Source organism: Dipodomys spectabilis, unplaced genomic scaffold (genome assembly GCF_019054845.1).
Source record: "Dipodomys spectabilis isolate Male_0828 unplaced genomic scaffold, ASM1905484v1 ptg000363l, whole genome shotgun sequence".
Lineage (NCBI taxonomy): Eukaryota > Metazoa > Chordata > Mammalia > Rodentia > Heteromyidae > Dipodomys > Dipodomys spectabilis.
The window spans coordinates 3,205,499-3,227,176 of record NW_024871040.1 but is presented as its reverse complement, the minus strand read 5'-3'; the positions used below and the strand labels follow the sequence as shown (position 1 = coordinate 3,227,176).

Here is a 21,678-nt window from a genome sequence, read left to right as displayed (position 1 = left end):
CATGATTCTGTAACTTAGGATGGCTTGAGTAGAATGCTTCGTCAGTGTTTTCTACATAGCAGCTTGGGTCTTCTTGAAAAAAATGGTTTCAAAGATGGTTGGACTTCTCACATGAAAAGTGGATTTCTTTAGAGAGCTAATATAGAAAGGCTAGACCTTTTTTAGGCTCAATTCTAATACTGGAGCAGCACTGCTTTAACATCTTTTTCTTTTTTCCTTTTTTGACTATGGGGCTGAATTTGCGGCCTAGGCTCTGTCCCTGAGCTCTTTTTTGCTCAAGGCTAGCACTCTACCACTTTGAGACACAGTGCCACTTCCAGTTTTCTGGTGGTGGTTAATTGGAGATAATTTATGGACTTTCCTGCCTGGGTTTAACATCTTCTTGGTTAAAGCAGGTCACAGAGACAATTCTAATTCATAATAAGGGAAGCATGTAAAAACGGCAATCTTAACTGGGCACCAGTGGCTACTCAGGAGGCTGAGACCTGAGGATCACGGTTCAAAGCCAGCCCGGGCATAAAAGTCTCTATGAGACTCATTTTGGGGGGGGGGGGGGGTCCGGTCGTGGGCCTGAACTCTGGGCCTGGGCGCTGTCCCTCAGCTCTTCAGCTCAAGGCTAGCGCTCTACCACTTGAGCCACAGCACCACTTCTGGCTTTTTTTTTCTGCTTAGTGGTGCTGAGGAATCTAACCCAGGACCTCATGCATGCAAGGCATGTGCTCTACCAGTGAGCCACCTTCCCACTGTGGCTCAAGTGATAGAGCACTAGCCTTGAGCAAAAGAAGCTCAGTGTGAGTCCCAGAGTTTAAGCCCTAGAACCGGGGGGAAACGGGGACAGGACGGGGGGACAAGAATTCTAGGGAAATCTAGCAGTTGTCTCCTATGTAGCCTGTAGACCTGAAGTATCCCAGGAAGCAGCAGGTCAAAGGGCCTATGGGCCTACAACAAGTCATCGAGACTTGTTGTGGTTAACCACCCATGGTCCTGCTTCCCCCACTTGCTTTCCTTCTTTGCCTTTTGGGTGGCTTCTCTTGCCCTCACAGTAGGACTAGACGGTGTCACTTAGCTAGGCAGCATTGCCATAGTACCTTAAAGCCTTTAGCTCTGGATGTGGAAGTCTGGATTCTACTAGCAACCATGTGGTTTTGTGCAACTTCTGAACCTCTTGTATACCTTAGATTCCTCCTCATATATGAAATAAGAATGACAAGAGTCTCTACCCTATACTGTGGTATAAGATTTAGAAATTGCCTGGAATGTGTTTCCTGCAAAGTTTGAGGTACAGATCAGATGCTCAAGAGCACACCCAAGGCTAAGGAGGATTGATTTTATCCTTAGAAAGATAACAGTTCATGAGATACTCCCTAGCATGGCTCTGGCTCTTCTTGAAGGCACCTCCATAGTTTGGCTGGCCTCTGGATCTCCTGCCTCCTGTTTCTATTCTTGGCACACTTAGAGAAGTCTCTGAATTTTGTAGGACTCTTATCGGTACTGTTTTGTCACTGCCAGGACTCATCCTAGGTCTCAGCCCTGGATGCCATAGTTGGGCTCATAGCTCTTTATAGCTATGGGAGCAGTAGCATCTGTATGATAATCCAAACCCGGGTCCACAGCCCCAAATGCCCTTTCTTGTTACTCAAAACTTTCCCATGAGGGACTTCTCTTAGTCCAGGTGGGTAGAAAAGACATTGTTTTATAGTTATTTCTCTCCTCCTTCAGCCTATAGGAAAATGTAGCACCCAAGAAGGACATAGGCATGCTCAAGTAGACCTGGATAGACAGAAAGCACAAAAGCCCTTTTGGACCACTTTACTGTGTGTTCAAGGCTTCTCTTCTCTTACCCCCCTGTGTGCAGTTTTGTCTTAATCTTTAAGATTAAGTAATTGGTATTGCTCCTGTCCAGACTCTGAAGGAGGACTGACAGTCTCTTTCGCCTCCTAAGGGCATCTTCTATCAGATCTGCTTTTTTGAAGCTGTATAGGAGCTTATCTCATGAGCCTTTAGAGTGAAAGCTCAGAACCAACTCCAACTGTGTGCATGTGAGTGTGCGCAGGAGCACGCATGTGCGTGCGCGCGTTTGCGCGCACACGCACGCGCACGCACACACACACTTGTAGCAGCCCCTTGCCTGATGCTCACAGTGAACTAATTTGTCCTTTAACAATATTACTGAGCTATTGCTCAACAAGCACTAGGCTAGAGGCTGAAGATACAGTGATGAACTCAGCAGCAACTAATGTGCCACTTGCAGTTCTTGTATTCCTGGCCTTGGAAGCAGACCTGAGAACTGGACCTGTGCCCACCAGGCACAAGGTCCCTGGATTACTTTCCCCAGACTAATTGGTTTCAGGCTCTCACAGCATGCTTCCTTGTCTGGTCCACCCTGCCAGCCATAGACTCCTTATGCAGGTCTAGGCGTAGGGTGGGCCCAGAATTAGCCACAGCCACGTCTCTTGAAAGGAGAAAGTGACACTGAACATTTAGCAGCCAATGACGAAGCTTCAGCCAGACAAAATGATGAGAAAGTGGTCTTTCTGTGGAATTGGATGACTTTTTGGCAGTGGAAGATTGACAAGGGAAGCAAGGGCAGGCATTGGTCCTGCTCAGCTTCATACAGCCAGTTAGGAAGGACAGAGAATATCCCTTTGTCCAGACTAACAGACAAGCGCAGACAGAGAGATGTCTTCAGGTATAGCTATGTAATCCTTTCACTAAGATCTTGTGTAACTGGAGCTTTTTATCACCAACAACTCTTAGCCTTTACAAACATGTGTGTCCCTTGCTGGGTGCCGATGGTTCATGCATGTAATCTTAGCTACTAAGGAGGCTGAGATCTGAGGATCACAGTTCAAAACTAGCCTGGGCAGGAAAGTCCATAAGACTCTTTTCTCCAATTAACTATTCAAAGCCAGAAGTGGGGCTGTGGTTTAAGTGTTAGGGTTCTAGCCTTGATCAAAAAAAAACACAGGAACAGCGGCCAGGCCCTGAGTTCAAGCTTCAGAACCAGCACCAAAAAATAAAAAGTGACCCTAGGAAGTGGCAGGCAAAAGTTTAGAAGTGCCTGTTGGACTTTTGTTACTTATAGAGATTTCCAACAGTGTAGATCTAACTATAACCTTTAGCTTATCTATAGCTATTGTTTTGTCCTTGGCACAACAAGTAGAGATATTACTAAAGTAATCAAATATTTTGATTTGATTTGAGTCTATTGCCTTTCTCCAGTAAATAAAAGCCAAGTTCGATGTGTGTGTGTGTTTTTCTTCATTTCCAGGCAAGCCGATTTTTTCAGTTGATATTCATCCTGACGGGACCAAGTTTGCAACTGGAGGACAAGGTGCGTTAATGGAGTGAACAAGGTTGAGCATCACTGCCCTGCCTTCCTGCTCTGCTTCTCCTGGTTGTCTGTGGTTAACTGTAAAGAGATAAGTTGCTGGTTTTCAATATGGATGTGACTCAGTGTAAAACATATAATATGTTACCTGTACAAGTTAAATAAAACCCTTTTTGGGGGGCTGGGTATGATGTCACATGCCTAATAATCTTATCACTTGAGAGGCTGAAGAAAGAGGATCATGAGTTCAAGGCCAGCCTGGGCTACAAGCAAGTTTGAGACCAGTCAGGACTGTGTTGCAATTCCCTGTAGTATAATCTCTATAGGTAATTTGATTGTGCTTATCATCCTAATTACTATTTACCAAATTAAAGTGAATATATCCCCATACCCAAGCTTATTGAATGTGTAGGATAGCAAGTAGTCCCTTTCATCCCCATGGGCAAAGACTCTGCCCATGCTTTTCTTATCTAAAAAAGAGGGGATGGTTAAAATAGCAAGTCATGTATTAGGGCCAGTTTTTACACAGGAATTACACTGGGTTAGAAAAAAAAATACATTATATTATGGACAAACAAGAATGCCCACAACATATGAAAATATGATCCTGCTATTGACAACATATATTAGAATCTTTGGGGTAGCTTAGGTCCATTTGGAAAGACAAAACCATTTTTCAAGCCAGAAAACAAAGATAATGATTGTAAGTAGCATTCCCACAGGCCCAAGACCCCATGCCTTTCTCTAGCCTCCTGAGGTAGCACCTACTAGGTCATGCCTTTGCGAAGGCACCTTCAAATCTGGTGTTACGTTGGAGGGGGGCGGGGGATGCAGCAACAGATCCCTCTGCCTGAAGTCAAGAAATACAGAGAAGGCAAGGAAGACTTTCCTTCTCTGTATGCTACAAAAAGAACCTATATTCTCATGTTCGAGTGTTAGACTTAGGTGGGGAAACTGAGGTTGTTTCTTCATCTTCAAGGTAGGCACACCCTCTACCACTCAGGATAGTAGGGAATAGAATAGGAAAGATGTTGAGGAAATATTTTTCATACTGGCCAAGAAGAAACTTCAAATATTATTTCTTTGGCATGTCAATTTCCAGGCATTCATTGTGTTTTCATCATTTTATTATTAGTAAAGGAAAACTTAATAAGAGAAATCATTAGTAAATGCACAGATAAAGTTTTCAGCAGAGCCGTGCATCAGCTTATGAACCATAGGAATCCTAAATCCCTTTTTTTGGTTGATCTCCCATCTATAGGTGACTTCAAAGGGCAGATAAGAAGGTAACAAGCCCTTTTTCCTGTGTTCAGGGCATTTCAAATCTGGGTCTCAAAGCGTCCAGTCAGCTCTGAAAACAGCCATGGATCCAGGCAGCACCTTGAAGGGGAGGGAAACCCTGGTAGGGACTGTGCTTTTCTCCTTGCTTCCTCGGGTGCACATGCACAGGCCTGAAAGGGTCCTGGGACATTAACTTTTCCATCCTCTTTAGTTTGCAGATGAGGAGTCTGGGTCCTGGGCAGGGAAGAGAATCCTTTAGGGGCCCCTGGGAGATTAAAGGCCAGACCAGAGCTCAGTCCCCTCCTAATTTCTAGTCCAGAGTTCTTTTCACTAAAGTCAAGCTGGACTCAACTACTATTAAATCCATACTCTTTTTGGGTCCCCATGAGTACTTCTTTTTCTTCATTTCTTCTATAGTAAATTATATTAGTAATTCAAGTTCTGTCTCCTTAAATCTAATTAGTTATGATTTATGGAAGCACAATGAGGACTTCCCATAGTTAATATTACATGTTAATATCTACTTTCTACTCCTTGCACATTAAGCAATTTCTGCTCCTTCATTCCAGGGCAGGATTCTGGGAAGGTTGTGATCTGGAATATGTCTCCAGTCCTCCAGGAGGATGACGAGAAGGATGAAAATATTCCCAAGATGCTTTGCCAGATGGACAATCACTTAGGTATTACAGAGTGGCCCTTTGCAGGCTTTGAGTGTTGGCAGAGTGCCCAAGGTTAGCACATGTGTTTGTAATTAGAAAGATAAGGCCCCGTGCGGCGGTAATTCCCCTCGGCCTGCTGTCTGAAGGCACAGATGTTGGCTGCACACCTGGGTGAGTTATTCGGCAGAAGACTCGGCCCGCCCACAGAACCATCTTTGGACAGTCTGCAGGTACCTCTGGTGATTTCCTGCTCATGAGTCGTTACTGCCTGATTCCATGGGGCTTTGGGGCCAGCGACTTGGACATAGTAGGGTTCTGGGGAAGGGTGCATAAAAGACAAATCACTCAATCAAATGTCTCAGATTGGCTCTGTGTCATTCGGAGGCTCTCTGCCGGGACTCTTTAGACTGTTGGACAGTGCCATGGTTTCCTTTCTTGGTGCAGTACCTAAGTGGCCCACCCTTAAGATGCTCATTAGCAGTTACTGGCCTTGGGATGTCAGCCTCTTCCTCTGCTTTGTGTGTTCTTGCCCTCCCAATATGCCTTTCAAGAGTCCTTAGGCTTGGAGCACAACCAGTTGTTACTCATAGGCTGTTGACTACAACGTATTTCAACATATTTCACATATCCCAAGGACCAGGCTGTGTGTGCTCCTGGAGGCTCTGACCTAGGAGGATTTCTGCTGATCTTAATTTACAAGTAACAAATTAATCTATCATAATAATGAGTTTAGAAAATCAGACTTTAAAGGTCTAGCTCTGACAAGTGAAATTACAGGTTTACACTCTACCAGTCTATTATGAAACAAAGCACATTGACATTTTGAGCACATGCTTTCATTTTGAGAATAATCCCCAGTCAGAAGTGCATCTCATCAATGGACAGCCCATTTGAAATAATTAGATTTATCACTCTTTATGGAAATAAGCCTCCTGTTGTCTGCTTCATTCACCGCTAACAATCCTCAGATTATGCATATTTGCCCCCTCCAGACTGTTCTGATAATTTGTCATAGCACAAGTGGGTTAGTGCTTCAATGGAATTGTTTTTCTGGGGCTCTCACACAGTAGATGCCTTAAATAGATTAGATAGATTTTATAAACCCTTTACATCTTGCCGAATTCTGCATGAAGCAAATGGGCATGACTATTGGATTTTCATCATCCTATTTTTTTTCTTCCCAGCATGTGTGAACTGTGTGCGGTGGTCAAACAGTGGGATGTATTTAGCTTCTGGGGGAGATGACAAACTGATTATGGTGTGGAAGCGGGCTACGTAAGCATCATTTTCCTTTCTTCACATTTAATTTTTAGAAGCTTCTTTGCTGGTCTTTATCACACTTTTCTCACCCTGGCACTAATGTCCCTAGAGCTCCTACTTCTTAAATAACAGGAAGCACTCATAGGTCAGGAGCAGATGAGCGCTGATCAGGGAGAACTGGGAGGCTACTGGCCTACCTGCTATCCTGGTCAGCTCCCTCCTTGTAGGGATGCAGGGCTTTCACCTGAAAAGGATTGGTTAATTCTCTTAAGTGTTAACATTGTGGTTTCATTTGTTTTGTTCTTCAAGTGAAATTTCACATGGAGCCTAAGAAACAGTTAAAAATATTCTAATGTTATAGAGTATCAGGGAGACAGAACTCCACCTCCCTTCATTCTATGGCAGCCACAACTTGAAGCAGCCCCTGCTCTGCACCCAAAATAAGCTAAGCATCACCTGGGGAGCCATTTTCCTTTTCCCCTAAGCAGAAGTCTTTCAGGGTGAGTCCTGAGACAGTTCTCCAATAAGTTCTTCATGTGATTCTTGGCCATTTATGCAGAGCTGATGGACCCAGCATCATTATTCAGCTAGAGTGGCTCGGTGGCCATTGGTTTTGAGAACAGAGGCATGCTATCTACTGGGCCCACTTGTTTGCCTCAGGAGTTATCTGTGGGTTGGTAGAGAGCTTTATGAAAGCAAATCCCTTGCTCATAGAACAAACCCTTTGTTCACAGCTAGCCTTGGTGGTGCCTGTCTTCATGCGACTGCTCATCTGGAAGGAGTTAATGCCTGAGGCTCCATGGTTTCTCTGCCTTAGCTTGTATTTCATTTATTATTAGGAAACTTAAAAATACTATTGATCTTGACCCCTGTGGTGTGCATAGCTATACCCCTGGCTACTAAGAAAGCCGAGGCAGAAATGTTGCTTGAACCCAAGAGTTCAAGACTAACCAGGACAGCATAGTGAGACTCTTCCTCAAAAAAAAAAAGAAAAAGAAAAAAAGCATTAATTTGCTACTTTAAATAGCCACAATGTATAACATAGCAAACAATTTGGAAAGCTTTAAAAAAAATTACAGGGGGGTGGGGGCGGAGGAGAGAAATCTCTTATAGTCCTACCCCCTAAAGAAAGCCATGGCTAATGTTTTGGTATTTTTGGTGAATATCCCTCTGCTCTACTCCATGCATAGATGATGTCCACATTACATGTACCTTTTCCCTTGCATAAGGGACATCATATTGTATATGATGTCTTGTGGCCTGCTTCTTTTAGTTAATCTATGTGAACATTTATCTGTGCAAGATTGCAGTGGTTGTGTAACATTTCAGTGAGTGCATGGATAACTTCTTTATTCAGCCTCTTTTGTCACACAACCCAGTGTTTTCCAGCCATTGTCTGCTTTTGCTTTGTACTATCTGCCATGCTAAGCCATGCTACATTGAGTATTTCTGAAATGCCAGAGATACCTGTCTGACTCCTGTTTCCTACAGGTACATCGGGCCCAGCACTGTGTTTGGTTCCAGTGGTAAGCTCGCCAATGTGGAGCAGTGGCGGTGTGTCTCCATCCTCCGGAGTCATTCAGGCGGTAAGTAGGACTTCCTATTGGGTGGGTAAGCTCTGGCAGTGGCCTTAGATTAGCAGCACTTCTATTTTCCATGTGCTACCATTTGGTCTTAGAAGCAGCCCTGTATCTAAGCTGTCCCTTTTCATCACCATTGGTTACCAGTTTGTCCCTCAAGGTTTATGCAATCATTAGTTCCTGCTTGTTTCCAACTGCATGCAGTCCCCTATCCTATCCTTTAATATCAAACTTGGATTCCACTTTCTGCATTTTATCCTTCTGAACTGAAGTTAGTACCCTTTATTTGTGGATTACTAAATCTGTAAACACTATTCCTGAGAAACCAGCCTGCAAGTCCCAGTGAAGTTTCTCAGTCTGACCTTGAGTGTGTTTTCAATATTTTTAGTTTGATATGTTTAGTTTGGAAAGCAGCACATTGGAAAAAGGTACATTTCAACCTCTTTCGGTTGAAGAGGAAGATTGGTCTATAGCAGTCCAAACCTCACCCTTTAGGTACCAGATACCAGGAATACAATCTAGATAAGTACAATTTAGGCTTATTTCAGAAAGCCTTTATTCTAGCCCCCAGGCAAAGAATATAAAGGGTTGGGTTTTTGTTTGTCTTTGTTTCTTTCGTTCTTTCTTTTTGAACAGACAGCAGTAGGGATGAAGGCTTGATATGAATGTTGACTTTGAAGCCTTTCATTATGGCTAGATCTTTATAGACAAAGCAGGGAGCATGCAAAGTAAGGCTGACCAAATGTACCAGGCCAGGTACTGGAGGACTCAGATGATGCCTTTATTAGCAAGGGTTCCCCTCATCATGAAAAAGACAAGTCCATTAGAAGCTTTGGAGCGTGAGGGTCATTCTGACCACTCTGTAGAAAGGAAGTTTTAGTGGTTCAGATGAAAGCCGCAAGGGCTTAGACTGGGTCTGTAATTTTTGGAAAGGAGAAGAAGAGAACAAAGAGACTTATATGGAAAGTACTTTGGAGGGATGATATAGATTCCTGACCTCATGCCTTGACATCCCATTGTGAAAATGGATATAAACTGGTTTAGTACCACTACAAATCTTTTTTTGAGAGATATGAATGACACTTCACAAATAGACTAAATAAAATGCATCTTTTCCCCAAGTTTAATATTTGCTCATCCATATTACAAGAATTTATTGAGCATGTGTTGTTTTCCAGGCCCTTTTCTAAGAATTTTCATTCTTATAAACAGGATAGACAGCAAATACTCATGTAGGAAACTTGATGAGCCTCTTCAGAGGAAAAAGGTGAAAATGTGGGCAGGGTTCGCAGACAGTGGAAGAATTCAGCCTCAATGGGTTATATATGGCTGGCAGCATTATCATAGTGTTGGAGTTGAGAGTGAGCTGGAGCTAATAAGAGTATAGGAGAATTGGAAATGTGATGGCAGGCAGGAGAAGGGGACATGGAAGGTCTCTGAACATGGGCATGAGTGTGGTAGGAACTAAAGTCATTAAGAGGCAACATGCCTGGTGCAAATGGCTTACACCAGTAATGCTAGCTACTGAGGAGTATGAGATCTGAAAATCACAATTCAAAGCCAGCCCAGAAAGAAAGTCTATAAGATTCTTATCTCCAATCAACTACCAAAAAGCCAGAAGTAGAGCTGTGGCTCAAGTGGTAGTGCCCCAGGACTGGTACAAAAAAAGGAAAACAACATGTTTCAGGAAGGCAGTCTTTACCTGTTAAAAGATTTAACCTCTTAGAATCTCTAAGAATGGTAGGGACTGGAAATTTAAATCAAAGGAACACTAGATCTCCTATTTATGTCAATCCATAAAGATGGAAAGGGGGTAGTTTATACTATTTATTTAAACATAATCTCTAAACTTGAAGTTCAGAGCAAAAATTGTCACATGTTTGGATTTACTGCAAAACTGGACAGAGACACCAAAGTACAAGATAGATAGAAAGTATAATGAGGCTAGATGAAGACCTAAGTTGCAGCAATAGGAAACTTGTAGGTTTTAGATAAAACAATACTGAAGGAGGTAGAATGTACCGAAGAACTTGGTGTACAATAGGGAATCATCATTGATCACAAAGAGAACAAATTCTCCCCACTCTTGATATATGAAGCAGTTTGTAAGGAAAAATTAATTTAGATCCTCACTAGATACAGAATGCACCAAAATAAAGTTAGAGATATTAAAGCAGTGGATGATAAATAATCAATCTAGGAGACAGAACTGAATATTAGACCTCTACCAAAGGTAACATTTTTGAGTGTGTGCCATTACTGGGACTTGAACTCAGGGCTTGAGGCTGGCCCTTAGCTTTTTCATTTAAGGCTGGCACTCTACCACTTGCGCCACAGCTTCACTTCTGCCTTTGCTGCCTGGGCTGTCTTCGAACTGAGATTCTTAGATCTCAGCTTCCAGAATAGCTAGGGTTATAGATGTGAGCCACTGGACCTTGGCAAAGTTTTATTATTATTGTTGTTGTTACTATTATTTATTATTACCTTTAAGTAGTTGTACAGTAGAGTTTCAATTTAACATGCCAATTTATGAATACAATGCATCTTGATCAATGTCACCCCTTAGAGGAGACATGTTTGTTTGTTTTGGCTAGTCCAGGGGCTTGAACTTACGGCCTGAACACTGTCCCTGAGCATCTTTTGCTCAAGGCTAGCATTCTGCCACTTGAGCCACAGGCACCACTTTACCGCTTCCGGCTTTTCTGTTTATATGGTACTGAGGAATTGAACCCAGGGCTTCATACATGCTAGGCAAGTACTCTACTACCTAAGGCACATTCCCAGCCCTAAAGGAGACATTTTTAAGATTATCAGATAGTAAAAAGATTTTACTATGTTAAAAGACTTTTAACATAGCTGGGCACCAGTGGCTCTTGCTTATGATCTTAGCTACTCTGGAGGCTGAGATCTGAGGATTGTGGTTCCATGCCAGCCCAGGCAGGAAAGTCACTGAAACTCATCTCCAGTTAACCACCAGAAAAGCCAGAAATAGAACTGTGACTCAAATAGCAGAGTGCTAGCCTTCAGCAAAAACATACTCAGTGACAGTGCCTGGATCCTAAATTCAAGCCCTAGTACTGAAAGGGGGGGGGGGGGGGGGGGGGAACAGTATAGGAAGGTGAATTGATGAAGTTTATAGCTAATGTTTCTATCATAAATCATCTTGAAGTGGCCAAGAGCACCTATGGCTCATCCTTATAATCCTAGCTATTCAGGAGGCTGAGTTCTGAGGATCATGGTTCAAACCTAGCCTTAGTAGGAAAGTTTATATGAGTCTTATTTTCAATTAATCATTTTTTTTTTTAAATCCAGAAGTAGAGTACCAGCCTTGAACAGAAAAATATAAGGAACATCATCCAGGCCCTGCATTTAAGTCCCAAAACTGGCACATGCGCATACACATGCACAATTACTTCATTTAACTGCATTCCATCTGACTATATCATCTGTGTTCTACTACTTGGCTACTATAATGAAGTTGTGGAATTTAACATGCCTACCCCCTGTGGGACTTTAAATTCCTAGTCAGAGTTCCTGTTCTCTCCATTTCTGTAGTCATTGCAGGCATGTATGTTGCAACCACTGCTCAGAAAGACCTCCCAGTATAGTCATAAGATAGAAGGGAAAACATCAATCATCCTTGCTACTAAGGGAGTTTGGTTTGGATGGGAATACTGAAGCTTGAATCTTTGTAAATCTGGGCACTGGTGGCTCACGCCTGTAATCCTAGCTACTCAGGAGGCTGAGATCTGAGGATCACGATGCAAAGCCAGTCTGGGCAGGAAAGTCCCTGAGACTTTTTTTTTTTTTTTGGTCGGTCATGGGGCTTGAACTCTGGGCTTGGGCGCTGCCCCTGCGCTGCTCTTCAGCTCAAGACGAGTGCTCTACCACTTAAGCCATAGCACCACTTCTGGTTTTTGAGTGGTTTATTGGAGATAAAAGTCTCAGGGACTTTCCTGCCCGGGCTGGCATTGAACTGAGATCCTCAGATCTCAGCTTCCTGAGTAGCTAGGATGACAGTGTGAGCCACCAGTGCCCGGCTCCCTGAGACTCTTATCTCCAATAAACTACCAGAAAACTGGAAGTGGCGCTGATGCTCAAGTGGTAGAGCGCTCGCCTTGAGCTAAAGAGCTGAGGGACAGTGCCTGGGCCCAGAGTTCAAGCCCCACGACTGACCCCCCCCCCCCCCCAAAAAAAAAAGAATCTTTGTAGTCTACATAATGTTGTGAGAATATATGCTTAAGAAGTGTTTAACCAGGTGGGGGGTGGGGGGAGGATATGGGAAGGGGAAAAAACAAAGAGGAGGCAACAATGCTTGATAAGAAATGTACTCGTTATCTTGCCCATGTAATTGTAACTCCTCTGTACGGTATTCTCACAATAAAAAAAGAAAAGAAAAGAAAAGAAATGTTTAGCCAGGCACCCGTGGCTCACACCTGTCATCTCTACTCATGAGACTGAGATCTGAGGATCACTGTTTAAAGCTAGCCCAAACTCTATGATATTCTCCCCGCCCATCCCCTCCTTCCCTCCCCCCTTCCCCCTTCCCATCTTGGGGCTTGAACTCTGGGCCTGAGCGCTGCCCCTCAGCTCTTCAGCTCAAGGTGAGCGCTCTACCACTTGAGCTATGGCGCCACTTCCGGTTTTCCGGTGGTTTATTGGAGATAAGAGTTTCAGGGACTTTCCTGCCCAGGCTGGCTTTGAATTGCGATTCTTAGATCTCAGCCTCCTGAGTAGCTAGGATTATAGGCGTGAGACACCAGTGCCCAGCTTTCCATGAGATTCTTATCTCTAATAAATTACTCAGAAAAAGCCAGAAGTAGTACTGTGGCTCAAGTGGTAGAGCACTAGCCTTGAGCACAGAGAAGAGCCCAGACCTTGAGTTTAAGCTCCAGAACCAGCAAAAAGAAAAAGTTTTAAGTATTCTGTCCAGGATTCCCATGCGGGGATATCACTGTCAGAGAAATAATCAGAGTGAGGCATACACACATCATAGCATGAAGAATGGAAACTGTTTAATATTGAGTGTTAAGTTAGGTCTTTTTAGAGTAATGGATGTTCTCAATGATATAGATTGTAGAGGAAACAAAAGAAGCTGTGGAGATCTCATAGGCATTTAGAGTATGCAATACAGAATACTGGTGTAAGCATAGTAGAACCACAAAGTACAATGAAATATTGGAAAAAGCCATCAAGCTGCACTAAAGATTATATTTTAAGTAGAAAAATACTTTGCTAGAAATTTTTTTTACTATTTTACTTATATCTCTTTAAAAAAATCTATCCTTAGCATCTACCCAGAACATTGCAAGCCAGGATAACATAAAGACACTTGCACATCCATGTTCATTGCTGCACTATTTACAACAGCCAAATTATAGAAACAGCCCAGATGCCCTACAATACATGAATGGATCCAGAAAATGTGGTACCTATCCACAATGTAATTTTACATAGTCATTAGAAAGAATAATATTATGTCATTTGCAGGGAAATGGATGGACCTAGAACAAATCTTGTTAAGTGAGGTAAGCCAAGCTCAGAGACAAACAGCATGTTTTCTCTTATATGTGGAAGCTAGATCTATAGTGGGGCTGGGAAGTGGCTTAGTGGTAGAGTGTTTGCCTCACATGTGTGAGCCTGTGGGTTCCATTCCTCAGCACCACATAAGCAGAAAAAAGCCAGAAATGGCTCTGTAGCTCAAGTGGTAAGACACTAGGCTTGAGCTGAAGAGCTGAGGGGCAGCGCCCAGGCCCAGAGTTCAGCCCCCACAGCCCACAAAAAAAAATTAATAATAAAATTAAGTACACTAGGACATGATAAATTATACAGAACTCTACATTCACACACAGTAAGAGCTGAGGAGGAAACACTTAGGGACACAAAGGCACAATGCCTGTGTGCATCTGATCATACAAAATGTTTTTGAGGGCTGGGAAGGTGCCTCATTGGTAGAGTGCTTTCCTTGCATGCATGAGGCTCTAGGTTCGATTCCTCAGCAACACATAAGCAGAAAAGGCTGGAAGTGATCTGTGGCTCAAGTGGTAGAGCACTAACCTTGAACTGAAGAGCTGAGGGACAGCTCCCAGGCCCAGAGTTCAGGTCCTACAACCAACAACAACAAAAAAAAAATTATTGAAATGAACTCCAGGAGATGGAAACAAGAGCTTTTTCTTTGTTGCTGGTTTTGTTTTGTTTTTGTCTTGTTCATTTATCTGTCTTGGAGAGAGGGTAAGGGAGACACAAAAATGAAGGGAGAAAGGGTGAACAAATGCAGCAACTAGACATGGTTAAAAATGAACTATATAACTTGTGGTGGTGAGGGGGATAGGAAGAAAAAATTGAGAGAGTGTGAGGGAAGGAGTGACGTTATTCAAAAAGAAATGTATTCTACCTGATTTATGTAACTATAATCCCTCTATATCATGTTTATAAAAACAAAAAAGACCCGGGCACCATAAGGCTGAGATGTGAGGATCGCAGTTCAAAAGCCAGCCCTGACAGGAAAGTTGGTGAGAAACTTAAGAAAGTCTTATCCCTAATAAACCACCAGAAAAAACACAAGTGTGCTGTGGCTTAAGTGGTAGAGCTCTAGCCTTGAACTGAAGAGCCTGGACGCTGGCTCAGAGTTCAAGCCCCATGATCAACAACAACAACAACAAAAAAAAAAACGAAAAATAAAATTTAAGTGTAAGGAAAGTGCTGTATGTCTATTAACTTTCACTAAACACTGAAGTTAAAAGATTCATTAGTAAGAGCAAATCCTTCCCACTAGAACTACATGATAAGCCTGCTCATCTGATCTTTTTCTTGATACTTCGAAGTGCCTTTTATTGTGCTAGAGCAGTTCTACACACTTGGTCATTCTAACCCCAGGAAGACAGGCTTTTGTATTCTAATCCTCACTTTACAGGTTTAAAAAAAAAAAAACTGAGCCACAAATAAATGAGTGTTAATCTGATGATTAGTTCTGGGGACTCAATAGCAAAGAGGTATTCTAATAGCACCTTGGAGGTGGCATCAAGTGTAGGAGCCAATAGCAGGGCCTGAAGATGACTTCATTTAGTTAGTCAGTGCCTCTTGATTTCATTGTATGCCAAGTGTTCCGCTAAGTGCTTTCCCTCCTGTGTCTCATCTGGTACTTAGAAGTTTCTCTGGAAAAGGCCCAGTTAGGAAAGTGTTCTAATTCGTACCTAGGCTATAGTTCTAATACATGACTACATTTATACATAGCCTATAAGCTGTCAACCACCTCTTTGGTTACTTCAGTTATAAAAAGTGTGGAGTGCTGTAGCCAATTCAGTGCTTTATTTTACTTTTTGTGTGTCAGTACTGGGGCTTATTCAGGGCCTTACATTCTCACTTGACCTTTTCCCTCAAGGCTAGTGCTCTACCACTTGAGTCACACACACAGCTCCACTGTTGCAGTTCAATGCTTTAAGTTTTATGACTATAGAAAAAACTTAGAAATTTCAGATTGCTTTACAAATAAAGTAGCTATGGTGATCCAAGGTCAAGTATCTTTAAGACACGAGAACCCAGGATATGGCTGAATATCCATTGTCACCCAAGTGCCAGTCAAGAAATCTCAACACAAACCCCCTCTCTTCTAGATGTGATGGATGTAGCGTGGTCTCCTCATGACGCCTGGCTAGCCTCATGCAGCGTGGATAATACTGTCGTCATCTGGAATGCTGTGAAGTTTCCAGGTCTGAGGCTCTCCCTTTTTATTGCCAGCAGAAATATGCTGGTGCTGGTATTGCTTCCTGTTGGTGTCTGTTGCAGGGTATAGGTGTGGGAGACTGAGCTACCTGTCTAATTAATCTTGTATTGTAAGTGGCCCAGGATTTCTTTTTTTTTTTTTGGGTCCGGTCGTGGGGCCTGAACTCTGGGCCTGGGCGCTGTCCCTCAGCTCTTCAGCTCAAGGCTAGCGCTCTACCACTTGAGCCACAGCGTCACTTCCAGCTTTTTTCTTTTTGCTTATGTGGTGCTGAGGAATCGAACCCAGGGCCTCATGCATGCAAGGCAAGTGCTCTACCACTGAGCCACCTTCCCAGCCCATGGCCCAGGATTTCTATGTCTTATCAAGAACCCATTTTTTTCTTTATCAATTACATTGGCTTAAAGTGCTTTCGTTTTTGTTTTTGTGGGGTGTTTGTTTTGTTTTGTTTTTGGCAGCTATGGGAATTGAACTCAGGGCCTTCGCGCTGTCCCTGAGCTCTTTTTGCTCAAGGCTAGTCTCTACCACTTTGAGCCACAGTACCACTTCCAGTTTTCTGGTGGTTAGTTGAAGATGAGTCTCATGGACTTTTCTGCCCAGGCTGGCTTCAAGCCACAATCCTCAGATCTCAGCCTCCTGAGTAGCTAGGATTACAGGTGTGAGCCACTGGCACCTGGCTTGTTGTTTTATTTTTTTTTAAAGATTATGCTAAAGAAATTCCAAAAGTAGCTGATCATGAGGGTGCTATGCGAGCAATTGGCCTTGGGAGCCATGGCACTCCCATAGGTGCTGTGTATACTGCCTGCACCAAGCTCTGGCCTCAACTCAGTTACTGTATCTATGAAACCTTCAAGCACACACAGGCTAACACAAACCTGGTTTTGCAAACAATTTTTTTGTGTATTTCAAGGCATTAAAGATTTTATGATTTGGCATAATTTATAGCTTATATAGTAAGATTTCTATTCCCATTTGGTTTTGGGAATATGTTTTCTTCAGGACTGAAGTGCATCCATGGATTGGATCCAAGGCATTTTAAGTCCTTTTGGAAGCCACCACCAGCATGTGTGAGGACAGTTGTAGGGACCTGTAGCATTCAGATTACAAATCTTTCTGAGGTGTTCTTGTGTCCATCTTCAGCAGTAACTTAGAAAAAAATCATTCTGCTGAGTGCCCAGCCCTGTGAGCTATTTGCCTGCTATCTTTCAGGGCTAGTCAAGCCATAGCCCTGAGGAAGGGGAGGAAAGGGGTGTGCCAAGAGGCTGGCAAAAGAGAACTCAAGTCTCTCCCGCTACCTTAGATTTCTTTTCCTTGGCCCATTGTAGCTCATATTGTCTTACAGTCATTTTTTTTCTAAGTAATGCCTGTTCACATTTCTTCTATTATTTTCTTTGTAGAAATTCTCGCTACTTTGAGAGGTCATTCTGGTTTGGTGAAAGGGTTAACTTGGGACCCTGTTGGTAAATATATTGCCTCCCAAGCTGATGATCGCAGCCTGAAAGTCTGGAGGACATTGGATTGGCAACTAGAGACCAGCATCACAAAGCCTTTTGATGAGGTAACCAGAGACAGCCCAGAGTTTGCCACTACTCCTGCCTGACCTCTGCACAGAGGGAACAGGCTCTGCCCAAGATAGTGTGGGTAAATGGACAATGTCTGGGAGCCTGAACAGGCCACTTAAAGTGCACACTCAAAGAGAAAACTTTTTTTTCTCTCTGAGAAGGTATTAACTGTACAACTTTGAAGTGAAAAGAATGTATACATTTTAAATCTCCAGAACATGAGCACTATCCTTACAGCATTAAATACCAAAATTATGTTGTGTAGATAAAACTGTTCCTTTAGTTTTTGGGGGTTTTTTTTGTTGTTTTTTTTTTTTTTTTTTGCATCACTAAAGTTTGAACTCAGAGCTTTGTGCTTACTGTTTATTAGGAGATGCTATACACTGAGCCATATCTCCAGCCTTTTTTTGTGCTGGTTATTTTTTTTTTTTTGGGTTCGGTCATGGGGCCTGAACTCTGGGCCTGGGCGCTGTTCCTCAGCTCTTCAGCTCAAGGCTAGCGCTCTACCACTTGAGCCACAGCGCCACTTCCAGCTTTTTTCTTTTTGCTTATGTGGTGCTGAGGAATCAAACCCAGGGCCGCATGCATGCAAGGCAAGCGCTCTACCACTGAGCCACCTTCTCAGCCCCTGTGCTGGTTATTTTTGCAGTAGGGTCTTGCTTCCTTCCAAAGTAAGCACCTGAGCCATTATCTTTCTCTGTTTCCCTTCACGCCATTGCTGGGATGAGCTTCTTCTATTGAGTGGAATATTGAGAACTTTCCTGCTGGGCTGGCCAGGATCTGTGAGCCTCCCAATCTTAGCCTCCCATGTAACTATAATGACAACTGCATACCACATTGCTCAGCTATTGGTTAAAAGGGATCTCACAAACTTCTTTATGAGCTTAGAATGATGATAGCCTCAAAATACCATTGTTCTAAGTTCATTTTTCCAAGTAACTAGGATTATAAGTGTAATCATAAAGGTGTTTACATTGAGCTGATCTATTGAATGGCTTTTTGATAGGGAGAGAATGCATGGAAAGGACTAGATTACCTTTTATATTCTTGGCTGTGCTTATGACTCAGGCCAACTGACTTCTTTCTTTGGTGGTGGTAGTACAGTCTGCAAAAATATGGAGATGAAACTACAGTGGCTCCTATAGTATTTTATTTTCTCTTATTGAGTTCTTATTTAAGTACCTACTGATATAAAGTACTAGGTACAGGAAATAAAAGTGAATTGAGATAGGGCATAGCTCCACTTTATGCCTATAACCTTGTGGGAAGGCCAACATTTCATAGGAGTTTTAAGTATAGTGAGGGCAGTGTCCAGAGAGTGCAGCAATGGCACAGAAAGGGAATAGCATCGGAATAGGCTACTTGAATTAAAGGTCCTAGAAATTAAGATTTGTAAAAAGAATAACTTTGCCCCACTGGTCAGGATTTGCTCCAAGAAGAAAGTGAAAAGTTTATCTTCTCTTCTCCAAACCAACATAAGCTCCTGGGCTGGGTTTAGGAGTTCCATATTTCCCCTTACTTAGTCCTACCCCCCTACCCTCCTTGGCTGAAGCCACCTAAAAAGGTAATACATCCTGGCATCTGGAATTCCTCATGGCTCTGACTGCCACACAGCAGGGTTCCAGGTCAGGGGAATAGTGTCTTTCTGCTGTGCCTCTCAGAGTTTGTAAAGATGGCACCAGCCTCTTCACCTTTGTGGTATCCTCACTACTCTTCAGGTGAAGTGACAGCTTCAAGAGAGTAGTGTTGCCACCTGTAGTCATCTGCATTACTGACCTAAGCTACCACTGAGCTCTGAGTATCAAGAGGATGTTTTCTCTGCCACAGTATATCTTGATTATCTGTCAACATTTTGTACTGCAGTTTTCAGATGCTATGCAAAAGTAGTGAGTCATTGGCAAGATAGATTTGGCCCAGTCAGGGTTGGTGGTTTGATAGGGTGACCTTCTTACAGATCCCCTCTGGGAGTATACTATGCTGTTATTCCATGCTCAGTCCTGTGAAGGAGTAGAGAATGCCACAATTCCCACACTGCTGTACCATCTGAGAAGGTGGAATGTAGCCAGAGACTGGAGGTGTATCATGTATTTGTAAAGCACAGTGTGATTTTATCGAGTATTGGCCAGAGTTGGCCTTGAGCTCCTTTCCAGCTCAGATGTTTCTTTCAGTGTGGAGGGACAACCCATGTGCTGCGGCTCAGCTGGTCTCCTGATGGGCATTACCTGGTATCTGCCCATGCCATGAACAACTCCGGCCCAACTGCCCAGATCATCGAGCGGGAGGGCTGGAAGACCAACATGGACTTTGTGGGGCACCGGAAAGCTGTGACTGTCGTGGTGAGTATGCTTCGCCTCAGAAGTTCTGGCAGCTAGCAGTACAATCCTGAGTGGCCTGTTGCAGCAGCCACATATACCTCAAGCCTGGGGTGTGGGACTCTCTTCAAAGCTTCTCCCAAGACTGGCTACATGAGAACTGAAGCTGTGTGTTTTTCTTTTTGTTTTGATTTTTTTGTGGCAAACTGTCAACTGGGGAATATCACCCAGATCTATGTGTCCTTAGAAACATTGTTGCTCTGAGTTGTACAGATCATTTCCAACATATTGTCTTGTGAATATCGCTGTTGCATTGGTTCCCCCCTTGTCTTTGTCTCACCATTCTGTTGTTCCCTTTCCCTCCCCTAATTCAGATAAACATACAATACTGGGATACCAAAATCAGATACAGTCATAACAGGGGATATACCATAAGGGGAAGAGCATACAAAAGAAACATCACATAGTACATTAAAAAGAACAACAACAAAGAAAAACCTCTTGTGTCCATGTCTTGGAGTTCATTTCACTAAGCATCATCTTATATAGTCAACTTGGGGGTGGGAGGATTGAAGGGGAAGGAAAGTTGGAGAAAAATGAAGGAAAGGGTAACAAATTTGACAAGAAATGTATTTATTATCTTATGTAACTGTAATTCCTTTGTACATCACCTTGACAATAAAAAAAGATGAGTGAGGGAAAAAAATTTTAAAGAAATAAAACGTTGTAATAAATAACAATAAAGCATTGGAAAATAAACTACAAACACAGAGAAAATGGGAAGAGTAAGATAAACTTACCTGGTACATTTCCATTGTGCAAGTTTTTTTTTTTCAGTGAACAATTAATCAACAAAAGTGGAATTGTAGCTGGGTGCTGGTGGCTCACACCTGTAATCCTAGCTATTCAGGAGGCTGAGATCTGAGGATCATGGTTCAAAGCCAGCCTGAGCAAGAAAAGTCCCTGAGACTCTTATCTCCAATAAACCACTAAAAAACCGGAAGAGGTGCTGTGGCTCAAGCTGTAGAGTGCTTGCCTTGAGCTGAAGAGCTGAGGGATAGCGCCCAAGCCCAGAGTTCAAGCCCCATGACTGACCAAAAAAAAAAAAAACGAAGAAAGGGAAAAAGGAACATTGCAGCTCTGTACTACTACTTTCAGACCTACCTGAACACAAAGCAATCTGGACACCTACAAAACAGTATGCTTGTCCCCATGCCCATCAAAGATAGTCATATTCAGCCTGTTCATTCACTTTTTTAAAAATAATTTTTTATTGAGAGTAAATGATTGCATAAATTTCACAGTATTGTGGGATAGTGACCCTTAAAGTCACAAACACATTGTCACCTTCACAAGGCAAATTGTCATTATCATGGTCTATAAAGTTTGTGAATTCTAGAAGCTTTGACAATAGATGAAGAGGGCCAAGACAGCTGCTCATCTTTCTCTCATTCTCAGAATGTCTGTCACTCTGGGTAACTTTAACTGAAGAGTGACCTTAGAGTGAGTACCCAAGGAAAGCTATTCAAATAACTTGTGACAACTTGGATTTTTCTCAATATTGGATGACCAAACAAAACAGATTGGTGGGCTCAAATTGATGACAATAAAGGGTCATCTGGAACTTGATCCAGTCCGCTCAGTATTAAACTGATAAGTATAATGTTTTCTATCTTAAGACATAAGTTTTATAAGAATGAAATGTTAATTATTTCTTGTATTAGAGTCTATGTCAGATTTTGTTTGAAACCAGGATCTTATTGCTAAAATGTTTGAAAATCACTAACTCATTTCACTTAGTCTTTCTATGTAGTTTTCTTGTGCAATTCTCACATCCACTTTAAGAGTGTTCTAGCCAGGTACTGGTGATTCACACCTGTAATCTAGCTACTCAGGAGGCTGAGATTTTAGGGTTATGTTTCAAAGCAACCCAAGCAGGAAAGTCTCTGAGATCAAGTGATAGTGATAGCCTT

At 42.7% G+C, this 21,678-nt stretch overlaps 1 protein-coding gene across 3 annotated transcripts in view; it reads left to right on the top strand.

Moving 5' to 3' along the window:
• The window catches only part of LOC122095933 (protein HIRA), a 91,524-nt gene that overhangs the window by 17,486 nt on the left and 52,360 nt on the right, over window positions 1–21,678 (top strand). Inside the window, exons 1-8 of one of the 3 annotated variants that reach the window (XM_042666268.1) lie at window positions 3,272–3,334; window positions 4,593–4,617; window positions 5,182–5,292; window positions 6,456–6,546; window positions 8,023–8,117; window positions 15,725–15,820; window positions 17,229–17,389; window positions 19,562–19,729. In XM_042666268.1, coding sequence (XP_042522202.1) covers window positions 5,214–5,292; window positions 6,456–6,546; window positions 8,023–8,117; window positions 15,725–15,820; window positions 17,229–17,389; window positions 19,562–19,729 — 690 coding nt within the window. In that variant the 5' untranslated portion in view covers window positions 3,272–3,334; window positions 4,593–4,617; window positions 5,182–5,213. The other 2 variants (XM_042666267.1, XM_042666269.1) reach the window with 2 other exon arrangements.